The 14,532-nt window shown below is 37.7% G+C and overlaps 1 protein-coding gene across 1 annotated transcript in view; it reads right to left on the bottom strand.

Annotated features, from left to right (window-relative positions):
• Positions 1 to 14,453, bottom strand: part of LOC140948421 (protein pigeon-like) — a 29,667-nt gene extending 15,214 nt beyond the window's left edge. Inside the window, exons 1-16 of the mRNA XM_073397658.1 lie at positions 14,321 to 14,453; positions 13,685 to 13,785; positions 10,970 to 11,026; positions 10,458 to 10,527; positions 9,860 to 9,922; positions 9,447 to 9,535; positions 9,143 to 9,221; positions 8,471 to 8,520; positions 7,668 to 7,772; positions 5,988 to 6,089; positions 3,061 to 3,110; positions 2,725 to 2,768; positions 1,600 to 1,641; positions 1,264 to 1,319; positions 812 to 881; positions 349 to 432 (exon numbers count right to left, since the gene is read on the bottom strand). Coding sequence (XP_073253759.1) covers positions 349 to 432; positions 812 to 881; positions 1,264 to 1,319; positions 1,600 to 1,641; positions 2,725 to 2,768; positions 3,061 to 3,110; positions 5,988 to 6,089; positions 7,668 to 7,772; positions 8,471 to 8,520; positions 9,143 to 9,221; positions 9,447 to 9,535; positions 9,860 to 9,922; positions 10,458 to 10,527; positions 10,970 to 11,026; positions 13,685 to 13,785; positions 14,321 to 14,438 — 1,180 coding nt within the window. The 5' untranslated portion in view covers positions 14,439 to 14,453. The remainder of the gene's footprint in view (positions 1 to 348; positions 433 to 811; positions 882 to 1,263; positions 1,320 to 1,599; positions 1,642 to 2,724; positions 2,769 to 3,060; positions 3,111 to 5,987; positions 6,090 to 7,667; positions 7,773 to 8,470; positions 8,521 to 9,142; positions 9,222 to 9,446; positions 9,536 to 9,859; positions 9,923 to 10,457; positions 10,528 to 10,969; positions 11,027 to 13,684; positions 13,786 to 14,320) is intronic.
• Between the last annotated feature and the right edge of the window lie 79 nt (positions 14,454 to 14,532).

The following is a 14,532-nucleotide window of genomic DNA, read 5'->3' as shown; positions in this document are numbered from 1 at the left end:
GTTTTTTTGATTGAAGGTGTACGAAGCCAACTATTTCCCTTTTTGATAGCCTGCGAAGCTGGTGGTTTTGTCTGGTTGGGCAAACAAGCTTAGCGCGGGCGAAAGCAGCGAAGCCGCGAGGAGATTGGGGTGTTCGTTCACGCGCTCTTCGCCGCCTTGCTACTCACTAACCTTGTTTACGCGCGCGCCCGAACAAAACCGCCAGCTACGCAGGTTACCTTTCTAATTCCATCAAAATGGACATCGCAATTAATTCAGTCAGATATATCTATTTCATAGCATAAGCAACAGGCGTTAAACGCAAATTTCGAGCTTTGTAATGAACTTTATAGTAGTTAGAAAACTTACTGAGAGAAGAGAAGAACAGGCGATAATTTTGTAGATCAGTGGTTGGCAGGGTCACAGTAGGTAACACGCAGTGCATCAAACAACCTTCAGTGGAAAATTCAAATATACCCAAAGTTAAAAACGTAAACATTTGGAAAAAATATATTCTATCGAGGTTAATAATTATTTATGTAGAGTATTTAGCAACTTTACAGAAATTTAGTTTTTTGAACTTAGTTTAACTAAAGTACATGTAAATTCTCGTTTCGCTCTCGTTCTCTCTCATTTTTTTATGCAACAAGCGGAAGCCTTTAAAATAACGTCGGTAAGGAAAGGGTTGGCTCTGATAGTACTCATGGGGACAGTTCATTTGTAATGGGGAAGGGGGGGGGGAGGCTGAGGAGGGGCGTATGAAAGTACAGCACAACAAAAATAAAGATTGAGGCGCCAAACGTATTTCAGTAAGTAAGCTTGACTGACTCACCATGATGCAGAACATAGACAGAATACTCCAACTGACTGGGATGCCCTTCTGCTGATGGTCCCGAAGAGCTCTGTAATTATAATATGACCCCTCACTCTTCTAAACTTACGTCAAGGGGTTATGTCGCGCTATCTGTTAATGATCTTTTTAAGAAGCTAAAACGAGGCTTTGCATCAATCGAATTCCCAATTGTCTCTAGAAATCACCAAAAAGATTATTATGGTTATTGCTCCCTGATGAAATTTGTCTTTGTATATACAAATGTATCTTTTTTATAACTCCTGCATGTACATGTACATGCAGGAGCATTTTGTGTATGGGTAAAGGCACTAAATTGATAATGACTTCAGCAAAGAATTGACCTAAAAGAGCAATATTAAACCCCCTGAGATAGCCCTTTTAAACAGGAGAGGTCCTTTTAGGGCGGATAAACCAAAAGAACTCTTGTATACCTGTGATTCAGTTGTTTCTCCAGATACTGGGTGTTGAAGGCAAATATAAAAAGAACCTGTAATTAAAAACAAAGATACCACACATTACCATTCCATATAACACAAGGAAGCCATAATAAGGTCAAAGATTACTTGAAAAAGACCATCAGAAGAAGACGAACAAAGCAAGATTCACAAACTGAAAGGCGGCGGCAGAACAGTCGTACTATGTGCCTCTTAAATTAGGGAAAGGTATGTTGTACTTTCAAATAGGGACTGTTATACGTTATAACTTCCATTAATTGACAAATACACCGGCAAGAACTTATAAACATTTGAACAACTTATTTACATTACCTTTGCTAGGTAAAAAAACCACTTGCATATTCAGATGTTTCTCTGCATAAAAAAAAAGCCGTGTTAGAGTACACTTAATAAATCATGGGAAAATTGTTATTTCAATACAGTGAATTTTTGCAAAGAAACTAATAGGCTATTTTGACGATGATGTCAATTTACTACACCTACAACTACCAGAATCTTCTATGTTTTTTCCTTCATCTTCCCTTAAGTACGTGAAGAAGGCTTGATGCCAACCCTCATCAATGCAATCAAGACTCTAACCAAGTAACCACCTAAAATGCGAAGAGTTTAGTGGTCGATTAGAGTCGTGCTGCAGGAGGTCTTTTACAAGGAGAAGTCCAGATATATCTACTTTTTTGAGAGAATGTATTGCATGTAACTTTTAGGTTACAATATATTTAAATCCACGTTTTTTCTAAAAGTTCTTCTCATACTCTGAGCAGCAGAGTATACAGCGAACACAAAGATCAGACTATTGTATCAGGTTGTCGATTAGAAGAGGAAATGGAAAATTTTAAAACCGTCATCCTTAAAGGTGGTCGTGGTCACTTACAAGAAGTGGTCGTTTACAAGAGGTTCTAACTAAAATATTTGGGTGTTTTGGATAAGTGGTCGCTTATGGGAGGTGCACGGTCACTTACGGGAGGTGATCGTACAATGAGGTTTGACTGTAAAACACATATTGTTCATTCTTTCCTTAACACAACAAAAAAAAGAAAAGTCCGTGTCGTCGTCTCTTAAATAATTACACAGTTTAAAATAAGCGCCGCCTTTGACTTAACGCCAACCTCAAAAAAGTGCACTGGCCTGTTGAAAAAGTTTGATAAGCGCTGTGACTCTCTTAGAAGCAAATATGGTAATTCTACCCCACTTAAAAAAAGCATGAATGGTATGGATATTGAAAAAAACGATTTCTTGCATAAATCAGCAGTATTTACGAAACATAAACATGATGAACAAACTACAAGAATTCACAACGCAAGCGAAAAAACACATGTCAAAAAAACCAAAGGGGGATCCGAGCCCCTGAAGACTAACTTAGGGCCTAGTTCCCGAACAATCTAACAGAAAATAAAATTTCAGTTCCGAACAGATATCAACTGAAGGATTGCTATTTACCTGAGACAGTCTGAGCAAGAGCAACATCAATATACTCTGGATGACTGCAAAATAATTCAGAGTGTTAAACAGTAAACACTTGACACCATATGAGAGAATTTAGAAAATTTGCATTAAGGAAATAAAATCATGTTCTAGACTGGCACTAGTAAAAGCCAAGTACGTGGTAACTTGGAAATGGTGTAAGGAGCATTGCAGAAGCAGCTTAATAACTAGGTTCATAAAAGAAATCTCAAAGCAAAGAACAACTGAAAGGATAAAATAATGTAACTGATTTCCACTAACATCCTCATAGCTTATGCATTGTATGTATACTTTATGTATTCAAACATTTACCTCGTCTTAGAGAAAAGATCCACATCAGGAAAAGGAAGTGGGAAGTTAAGCTGAAAGTACAAGAGATACCACAGGAATTAAGCATTTCCATATAGATCTTAAAATAATTCTGTCAACTTCTAGACTATGCACAACTGACAGCCGTTTGACAGAGTCTAGTTTGTACTCTCCACCACACAAAGAAGGGAGACATTAAACTTACCATGGGAGTCAAAGGGAAAAGGCCTGAAATCTCTCTCAACATTTCCCCAAACTATTATTGATTCAAACTTGGTGAAATGTTTAGAGGGACTTGCGGCATTTTTCCCTCTACAGTGGCAGATTCAGATCGTTAAGTAAGTGGGGGCCCCAATAATCCAGCCCCTGAGGGCCTTAGTTTGGCCATAAAAAATAAGGTGGGGGTCTGCGCCTTCAGAACCCCTTCCCTAGCGTGCCACTAATCAGACACTAAGCTGACGGATGAGCCGATTGCGCGACCGTGACCTAATGTGGTTTGTCACGTGAAACTGAATTAGCTATAGCATTGTGCTCTAGTGACTTTCGTGCGGGAAATGGAAGAAAAGGGACAAAAACATTCGCTTGGTTCAATTGAAAATGATTGCTGAGATAAAATTGTTTAAAAGGAGCAATTGGTGAAAATTACTTAGTTTGCTACTATCTTGACTTCTGGTTTAATAAATTTAAATGATGGCCAGAATGGCTACAAGCGTTGGTTCGCATGCTTCGTAGCAAAAAAGTCAAAAATCGATCATTTGTGGTCTTCTGAAAGAGGTGAGGAAAGGCTCGGAAGTGTTTTTTTTGTTTGTTGATTTGTTTTCATCGTGTACATGCAACGTGGAACGAATTTACCGTCGCGCCGCTCCGAAGGCCAAAAATGAAGTGGGCAACCAATCCAAGTCATGACGCAACTTAAACCGCTGACCTCCACGTAGCCGAAAACTCAGGATATTGCAGTCTCTTTTCCCCATGAAGTTCGACCTGACGTGTTTGGATATCTTGAGTTTTCTATCTTTTTTCCCATTTGCTTTCACCAAGTTTGGAAAAATAATTATTGTTTTTGAAGAATCTTGCTAGACTTTGAGATGTTTCGGAAAGGTTTTGGTTAGAAAGATGATCGTTAGAATATCAAGGTGTTTGTATCATGTCCGGAGCAGGCATCAGTCCTTGAGAACGTCTACAATTTACATGACAGCTTTTTCAAAGGAAAAGGCCAAAACATTTTACGTGTTTCCTTTTCACTGATGTTATTATTTAGTTTAATGTGGTGAACCAAAACTTCCCTTTAATTATAAATTTTTGTTGTTTTCGAACTGTTTAATGATGAAGTTAAGATTTCAAAATGTTCCTCGAAGACGTTGTCTTTGTGCTGAGTTACCTATTTACCCAACATCAAACATTATTACAACATTATACAAAATCATGGCGAGGCATTTTCAATAATTCAAGACAAAACAGGGACACTTTTCAGTTTGGAAGGAGGTTTTTTCTTACCTAGAAACGGAGCGATTTGTTTCGATAATTGGAGATATTAAATCTCGCAAAAAAGATTGGAATCGACGGGTTTCGCTAAGACGAGAGTTTGAGCAATTTTGTACGCTCTTCCTCAGATGTCGCGAGCCAAAGGAGATGTCAGCACTTGACAAATGCTTTTAGGGGTATGGGTATGCTTGGAATTGACTGAGCCATTATGATGATGATGAACCATCTCTCACAGCTATGAAAACCTTAACAGCCCGCGAGCAAGCTCTCCATTTATGGGATGTGGAGAGAAGTCACGCGCCAGTGGCTCGAGGGGGAGAGGCGTGAGCAATGTGCAAGGAAAGAAAGTGAGAGCTCACTCGCGCGTTTGCTTGCTACTCAAAATAGAGAGGTTGCTACCAGTCTATAACATTTCTTGGTTGTCTTGCGCGTTTGCTATTCATTGAGCCAGTTTACGATAGGAATTCCGGGAAAAAATTCGAGCCATTTACATACTAAGCAACATCCACTATGGCTTCACGTATTCGTTAGCAATTAACAACATTGCGGCACTCACACGTGCCTGACACAGAAAATCCTCACATACGCGCAATACAACGACACCCAAGTGGACGCTCCGATAGCGTCTTGTTATAGGAAATTAACGCTCCAAGAAATTAAGGTATTGGATATTAACGCGAATTAAAAATTTCCGTGAATTTAGTGGAAAACGACTTTTGAATACAGAAAATCAACGCGCGAGAGAGGGAAACGTTTCAAAATAAAGGAAATTAACACGATGTTAGAAAAGAAACAAAACTTGTTGAGACAATAGGAACAAAGTTGAACGTATAATCCGAAATGAAACCTTTGTTCATGGTACTTTCCCTAAACGTCCGAAGGGGGTCAACCGAAGAAATCTGGCCAGAAAAAAAATCAAAGTCTGGAGGGTTGTTCACAGTTTCACTGTCACTGGTGGATTTCCACCTTGATAAAATAATTCTTTTTCTTACGTGTGAAGAATGTCACCAGTGTATTGAGAATTTGCAGCCACTGATAATGGAAATTAAGGCCGCGGAAACTGACGTTAATCAAAATTTGCGCGACATAAATTAACGCGAATTTTCGAAATTCGCGTTTATTTCATGGAGGGTTAATTTCCTATAATAAGATAGGCTATAACAGTTGCAACAGTCATAGACTGCAAAACAGTCGGTTTTTTTCTCAAAATCAGTAAAGAAATCGGTAACACGTGGTGTAAGAGTCTTACGCGCGCGAAGCGCGCGAGCCTCACACGCCCGTAGGGCGTATGAGGCGAGAGAAAAAAAACCGTAGTTTTAGCGTCTCTCCCCAGTCTCGCTCTCTGTTTTCAGCCTCATTCCAGACCTTTTGTTTGACTGCTCGCGCGTTCTTGAATACGCAAAAATACGGACTGTTTTGCAGTCTACAACAGTCATTCTAAGGCTTACCACTCTGAAATGAGATCTTCTCTCATTAAACTGATATGATGTAAAGATGAGGTCAGGTGTGACATCTTCCCGATCAAGTTCAACATATAAACCATGCTTGTTCTAACAAAACAAAAGTATCAGTTAATATTATCCACTGGTACATCTTACCAGTTTGTGGCAAAATAAACGTTCTACTTGTAGAAAATGGTGAGAATCAAGTAATTTAGTGCCCACCTCGAATAAGTACCCACTCTGAAAGTCCAAAAATTTAGTAAGTGTCCAGAGCACGGCTTAACTGAATAATTATGGCACATACCGACCGATTACTAGACCAGTCTTCGTACAATCCGACCTCTCACAAGGCTACTACTATCCGGACTCTGACGAGACGTAGCGTTACTAGTTTGCGACTCACCTGACAGCCTACAAGGCGAGACTGATTATCTTAACAACGTGTTTAGTAAGAACAATTACAACACGGACTTTGTTAGACGGAACACTCACAGTAACACTGATTCCAACACTCAGACCATCTCTAGCCCTGTTACGACAGCGACTATACCGTACATCAGAGGCACCTCGGAAACTATTGCACGCATATTACAACCTTACAATATACGTGTTGCACACAAACCGATAACCACTTTACGGCGACTGCTTACTAATGTCAAGGACAAAGACAAACCGGAGGACAGACAGGGAGCACTATACAAGATCAAATGCTGCGACTGCCAGGCTTCTTACATTGGTGAAACCGGCAGAAACCTAAGCACGCGACTGATCGAACACAAACGAGCAACGAGGAATGGTGATGTCCACAATTTCTGATTTTAATTCTTTTCGACGACTGATATCTACTGGGAACAATAATTTACTTAAAACGGCAGGAACTGAAAACATTTCTACATCAAGATAATTTGCAAGTTAGTTGTCTAGGTCGTTAGTTATCTTATATGTTATATAGAATTAACTTTTTATCATAATAATTTATTAATGTAGTTGGCTGGAAGATATTAGCACTTGAGTGCTACACTGTAAATTCGAGGGTAAATAAAGTTTATTGATTGATTGATTGATTGATTGATTGATTGATTGAACAATCACATTGCTGAGCACCATTTACAGACGAAACATCAAATTGACTGGGACTCTGCGACATGTATAAGGTATTCTACAGACTACTATCAACGTCTTACTTTAGAAAGTTGGTTTACTAACTTAGAACAAACGCCGCTGAATCTTAGCCAACAGTTACCAGCGCCGTACAAACGACTTATTGACGAGATCAAGCAAAACTAACTACGAGAGAAAGACTGGAGAACTGACAATTTGACTAACAATAGACGACTGTTCAACTCTGACAATAGACAGATCGAACGCACCAATTACTGATTACGAGTCTTCATAGCCAATAACATCACGGCTCAACTGACAGACGACCAATAACATCGCGACGTAATTGACCAATCAGATCAATACCCAGAGTATTATACCATCAACTGACGTGATACAACTCACTTTGACTCTGAAGATGACTACCGCAAAGGTTGTCGAAACGTCAGTCACTGTCAACAACAACAGTCCTATTCAGGACTACGTTCACCCGGACGATCAAACTCAACCTACTTTCGAATAATTATGGTAAGTTTTTTTTCTGAAGGATTGATTCCAACAGAAAAAGAAATCGTCATACTATACCTTATACTCTGGGTAAACTAAGTAAAGGCGTTGATATTGGCTGTCCCACTGAGCCCAAAAGAATTTGTCTGTCACTTGCTGAACTCTTGGCTGACCATTTATAAACTAAAAATAACAAAATAGTGTATCAGAATTTCTTGATTAATCATACATAGCAAAATGCTCAAATCTGATTGGCTATCAACTGTCCTGATTTCAGCACAAATAGGATGATGTAATAGAAAAAAAAATAAAAACAAAATAAATAATAATAAAAACAAAATTATAAACAAAAAAAAAGGATGGTGTAATAGGACGTACAGTACACGTCATACCTATAATTGTATGGACAGTACGCACCATCGCATGCGCACGCTTAAATGGCATTTTTCACTGCTAGCAAAAGAGACTCTCAGAATTGCTCGTGTTTTGATTAGAAAAGGCGTAAAATATCACAAATTTTGTTATAGTTATGATTAATTGGCAACAGAACTTCATGTCGTCCTATTCGGTGATTAAACAAATCGGACGGACTCCCGCTACGCGAAATCCGATTTTGTTAATCACTCGTATGATTACAGACCGAATTGGACTCCACTCAGTCCTATTACCATTATTTATCAACCTTAATAGAAAACAGTGAAAAAAATAGGTTGAATCAAGCTAACACAGATAGTTAACTCAATACTGTAATCTCCTGCCTTGCACGTGCAGCTCATGCACTGCATGATTGTTGTCTCAAATACTGAGTTACTATTTATTTCTTAAAGATCAGATGTACATTGTTTGGACATGAATAAGAAGAAAGGTCTTTAGAAACTCACCATTCCTCTATCTCCAGATCTGGCCATGGGAATGTGATACAACCCAATTGCTGAAATAGAAAGACAATCAACCTTTCAGGCACGGATCTAGGATAAATACTGACCGATTTCCTACACAGTGAGCGTCAAAGGCGCAAGCTTCTAGGAGAGGAGGCAAGAGGGGGGGGGGGGGGGGGGGGGTCTGGGGGTACAGCTGTAAGCTCCCCCCTGAAATTCTTTAGATTAACTTCCTGAAGTGCCCTTTTCTTGGGTTTTTAAGTCATTCAAATAGGATATTGGCCAGTACATTCACCTAAGATGAAACCTTGCAACTTGGAAAGCTTTTTACTCATCAGAATTATATCTATTATGAAAAGTCGGACCTATTTCCGTAAAACGGTGGAAACCGGTGTGGATCCATGCCTGCCTTTGACCAATAAAACTAGGGAAAACTTACAGACTCTTATATGTTGTTTTGCATTGCAAGGAGAATACACTGAGTGCTACAATACTTAAGATAATCAGCTGCCCAATGAAATCAAGTCCCACAAGTCCCTATACATTCTTGAAATAGGCATATAGGTTGTATTAGACGATGATTGTTAATTTAGAATCGCATTGCACGGCCAGAAAAAAATAAACACAGCCAGCTTACATTGTATGTGTACTTACATACACTTGAGTGCAACATACCTACATTGTGGTGTAAAAAAAGCATATGGGACTCTTTCTTGGAGTTACTTCCATAACCATGGTATTCCCCATAGAGAAACTAGCAAAAAAAAAAAACAAACCAATACACCAAATTAAATTTTGTGCCATAGCTAACAGCCCCAAAACTTAAACACCTGTAGGTAAATGAAGTGATTTTTAAAAGTTCAGTCATTCAAGTTGCCTGAAGAAATGAACTCCGGTCATTGAGAAAGGTCTGGCTGGTTGCTGGGTGTATTTAGCTCTGGTAGGCAAGGGGGGTAAAGTTATACTTAATTACAATCACCTGGACTCTTTGGAAGGTATGTCTTTCAATGGACAATGAGTAGATACGTTTCTGCGGTCGAATTTCTGCTATAAACGACTTGTAGATTGCTGCAGAGATGACATGAAAAAGAACAAAATTAATCAGTAAATAGATGAGAAATAATTATTGACAGTGGAAACGGATATAAATCAGAAGTAGGAGTACATATTGTTCTGCATTTAAGGGGTGCATTTATTTTTTTTCAAACACTTACAAGATATTTTTACTACAGTGGTTACTAAGAAAAAAAACAACTTAGACAAAAACTACAAATTTTGCATAAGTTACTTGATTTTCTGAGTTACATACAACTAGAATATAATTCTGTATTTCTACTGTTCAGCTGTCCTGTGGACATTAATTACATGAAATTAACAACAATTAATACTAACCAGGAATTACCGGGCTGGATGGGTTATCCACCAATCCAAAGTAACACTCTGTAACAGTGAACGCTAATATAAAATATAAAGATATAAAAATTGAGTGCAAATTCACTGAGATTAATTTTTATATTAATTTTGAGAATTCAAATAATAGTTTACTGTGAAAATCAGAATTTAACAAGATAAAGTTGTCTGAAATAATATAACAATTATTATCATTTCACGCAACTTTAATGTGTTGTGACCAATCACAACAAAGATTGCCACAACAGAGCAAGCCAAAAAATCAGAAAATAATTAACAATGGTACTTACCATATATAGTTTTCTCACACCTGATTGACCTTATCCCTTCAACACAACAATATCCCAGGACAGGTGTCCATGGTTTTTTGATTCTCACAGTAAAAATTTTCAAACTACTTCTAAAGAAAAACCTCACCAAAAATTCCCTAGTGTTTGAGAGCTTTTTCTTTCTTATTTTTTTGATTTTTTAATTTTTTAATTTTTAAATAACAGAGGCCTTTATTAATTTTTATAGAGTTAATATACGGGCTGGTCACTAGTTATCTTTATTTTCTATGTAATTTGATATCTATTCTCACCAAGGAGGGTCCGCTCTTGGTTCACTGATGCCCCTACCACTGTCACTTTTTTGTCATGAATAAAGAGGATCTAAAACAAAAGGAAATGGGGTTATAACATCAACCGTTCTTACTAATTCTTTAAAAAATTAATGGCTTGATTATTTAAATGAAGTACTCTAACTTAGGCCACAGTTTTAGAAATCATTTCACCTCCAGACCTCTTTCTTAGTGGGTTGATTTAAGAAAATTAGGGCTTTTCCAGTCCACACTGTATGCTTAATTGAGTTAAGATAAAAGCTTTGGGCAAACTGAAAAATCAAAATGGCTTAGAACATGGTTTTCTTAAACACAGGCTAAACTCTGTTTAAATAACTGTCCCATTAAATCTCCAAATTAATTTTTTAAAAATAAAAATGACATGCACAATATGCAGGATGTCATACCGTAGCTCTAATTTTCAATCCTAAATAATTACTCTATTACTCTTAATGTAAAGTCACTGAATGCTCAAAATAAATACACGTGCATACCCTAAGTTGGTGCTGAAAAGGCTCATAAAGTCCAAAAAATGTCACTTTATAGCTTCCCTAGAGAAAAATGTAATAGCAAAATAGAAGACATTCACTACCTGGAAAAAAAAACACAGGCATATATGCAAAGTTCAAATTTCTCAATTACCAACATAACAAAGGAACAGGTATAATTAGAATTTAATGATGTATATAAAGTTGTGGTTCAATTTTATCCCTTGGGTAAAATTTTTAAACCTTGTATTTTTCTTTTGTTTGCCTTGAGTTTGAAACAGAGGAAAATAATATTTAAACCAGGGATAACATTAAACCAGAACATAAACTTAAATAATGAAACGCTGGTCAAAGAGAAGGTAATAAGGATGCATAACATAGGCACTCACTATCAATTTATAGTGTATGTGGATTGTTTGGGTACACTATAACCAGCCCACCCCCCCCCCCCCCCCTCTCCCCCACCTTTTCTCACAAAAACACAGATTTGGAAGCAAAGGCTGATATAACTTATCACACATGAACAAATTCTTAGCAAGCCTCTCCCATTTGCCCCAGCCTCTAAAATTCCTACCATTTATTATCTAGTCTTCCAGACCCCTTTTCTCTGGACAGCGGGCTCCTTTGTGTCACAACTTTCCAAAAACTATGGTAGACAACAGTCCCCTTTCCAACCTCGTTCCCAGGTTCTCTCTCCCACCTGCCAAGAGAGCCTGGTTGGGTCTGGTCACGTGTCCCCCAGCATCTGGGAGATTACAAACAAACGATTTGGGGGAGGGGTGGATAAGTGTGAGATTTGTCTCTGCAGAACGTAGATGCAAAGTGCAGCCATCAAACAGTGTCTGACCTTGTCTTAAAGGTCATGACTAGTCAAGACATTTTGAATACCGAAAATAATGCACAAAATCCTTTAAAAGCAAAAGCATAATGAACTTCAGAATATCTGGATGTTATTCTATCGGGATACTTTCCTCTTCAAATATTGGCACATGCTGAGGAAATCGTGGATTCACCTAGTGTGCATTCAAAAATTATTTATGCAGTGGTATTCATACCGATCAAAACGCACTGGATTTGAATTGCCATTTCTATGTTACATGTGGAGGCCACGTTAGAAAACAAAATTGATTAATGTATTTGTTTTCAAGACTAAGATCATAATAGTTCGAAAGGGCACCAAAAAGATGTATCAAGCGTCGCCACGTCCTCACAGACATTGAAAATGAATCAAATAGGGCAAAGCAACAGGAAGAGAGAATACGCCGCCCAGACACAGTTTGATTGCTCAAATGAAAAGAGGTAAACAGAATCTAGAAAGAGTATATTTTTATCGATGGCTTTGTGTCTTTTAATTTTTTTTGTCGTCGTTTAAAATCAACTGAATGGCCATAAGCATCTTTGTTAAAATTGGCATGCACAACCGCCAATCGTTAATCGTTCCTTTTTTTTAAATAGTTTTCTGGAGGGAGGGTTAGGTATGCTTAGCTTTAGAGAAAATTAAGAAATCACTGGGTTGATTATGTTTTTAAATAAAGTTTTCATATGGACCATATACAAGAAAGCCTTTCGCTTGGAAGGTTATGTTGTCTGTTTTTTCTCTGTTTATACTGCATGATTTCCTGTTGTCATCTGTCGCATTGTGGTCATCCTTTACATTTGTTTGTAAGAACTATATATCTCTATCTACCACTAAAAGTGATAAGTTTTTCTATTGTCCATCATAACAAAGGTTAGGGGGTGGAGAAAGCTGACGTTTTATTTCAGACTATAGCTTTCTGGAAAGTCACTAGATCTAAAATATATTTTGACGGTTCAGCAAATATGAAGTCCCTGCTCCCGAAGACCGAAGACCCTCAATGGTGTAGGTTGTGCAGTATACTGATTTGGCCCAATAACCAGCAGCCACTGTCAGGCAAAATTGATACTTTCAATGCAAGTTTAACATAGAGGGATTTTCCCTTCAAAATAAATACACTTAAAAAAGTGTAGAACTCAAGATCGTAGATTTTTATTAGTGATTGGTGTCAATTAAACTGCAACAACACAAGTTTTTGCCTTCTCCTCTAGTAAAATAATAAACTTGTTTATCTAGTGGCAGTTCTGTTTAGGCAGAAATTTCCCATGGTTTCAGTTATAGTTATAGGGTTAGCAAATCTATCTTCCTCCTGCGAACCCTTGGGATCATTGCATGAACGAGACACAAAATTGTGAGTCAAAGAACTCCTCCCTCAGAATTTGAGGGAGGAGTTCTTGTTGGGTTCTTGTTAGGGAGGAGTTGTTCTGGAGCCACGTGACCAGACCCATCCAGGGTCTCTCTCTCTGTCCCTTTGCAGGGACGGTAAGAGAGAACCCTGGGAACAAGGATGCCCCCTTTCCTGGGTTTCTGAGTAATTCATGCCTATAGGATATTGGCCAGATTTCAACTTGGAAGGTTTATTTTTATTAAAATATATTTATTCATAAAATATCGGACCAATTTTTGTAAAACCGTGGAAACCGGTGTGGATCTGCGTGTGAATATGACTGAAGAATCTTTAAAAATAGTGCGACTTTTTAATTTCAACAAACATGTTTCGACGGTACATCCATCATCTTCAGTGTGATGGTTATAAAAGTCACACTATTTTTAAAAATTTCTGCAGTTCTGCTTCAAAAAACGGCTGCGAGGGAGACTAGCTGCTATCTTAACCATTTGGACTAAAGAATTATTTCAATACTTACAGAACCACCAGGACTTGTATCATTCCAAGATACAATTAATGCATTATCTCTCTCCTGTCCAACAATGTGAACCTGAAGCCTCTTTTTCACCGTAGCTGCATCTAAAGCCCAGAACAAAAAACAAAGGGAACAATTAACATAAGCTTTAGCGTATTGAAACCTTTTGCTGATGAAATTTTTTTGCAAGAGATCATGAGGTCTGCAGAAACTCTTTTTATTGCAGGACAATAAAGGAATGGAATTCATTGCCTAGCAATGTTGTAAATATAGAAAAAACCCATTGTTTCAGAAAGCACTTAAATTAGATTAGAGTAATTGAAGTTTTTAACTAGCAAGTGACATTTACTACATTGATAGTTGTTTTGTTTTGTTTTTTGTTTTCGTTTTTTTTGTTTTTTTCAATTTCCAATTTATTTATTTATTTATTTTTTTGAATTTTATCAAATACATGTCTTGTAGTGGTGGGTACCCCCCATTGAAGGATTTTAAATTTTATGTAGATGTAGATGTAGATAATTATAATTAGGTTTAACCAGAAACTCATAAAGGGTTGAAAACCCTTTTGAGTTTCTGGTTTACCTCGACCGAAAACACACAAGAATCAGATGAATAGAAAGCTACAGCGTGAGAAATAACCTGTCATAACAATACCATTTTCCTGTTCTGCCTTTTGCCCACTATATATTTCCCTTTCCTTTAACAAGCATGGTAAAATATCCTCATCAAAGCACAAAGTTCTCTGCAAGTCAACCATTTTGTTGTCACATGATAAACATACTACTCTGTGTATGCCGAAGGGATAGTGTCCCTCAACAGCTGCTTTTTGTTGAAAGAGCAGAGCCTGGGGC

The sequence above is a fragment of the Porites lutea genome, chromosome 9, assembly GCF_958299795.1.
Source record: "Porites lutea chromosome 9, jaPorLute2.1, whole genome shotgun sequence".
Lineage (NCBI taxonomy): Eukaryota > Metazoa > Cnidaria > Anthozoa > Scleractinia > Poritidae > Porites > Porites lutea.
The sequence above is the reverse complement of the archived record's forward strand: the minus strand, read 5'-3'. Positions and strand labels throughout refer to the sequence as shown.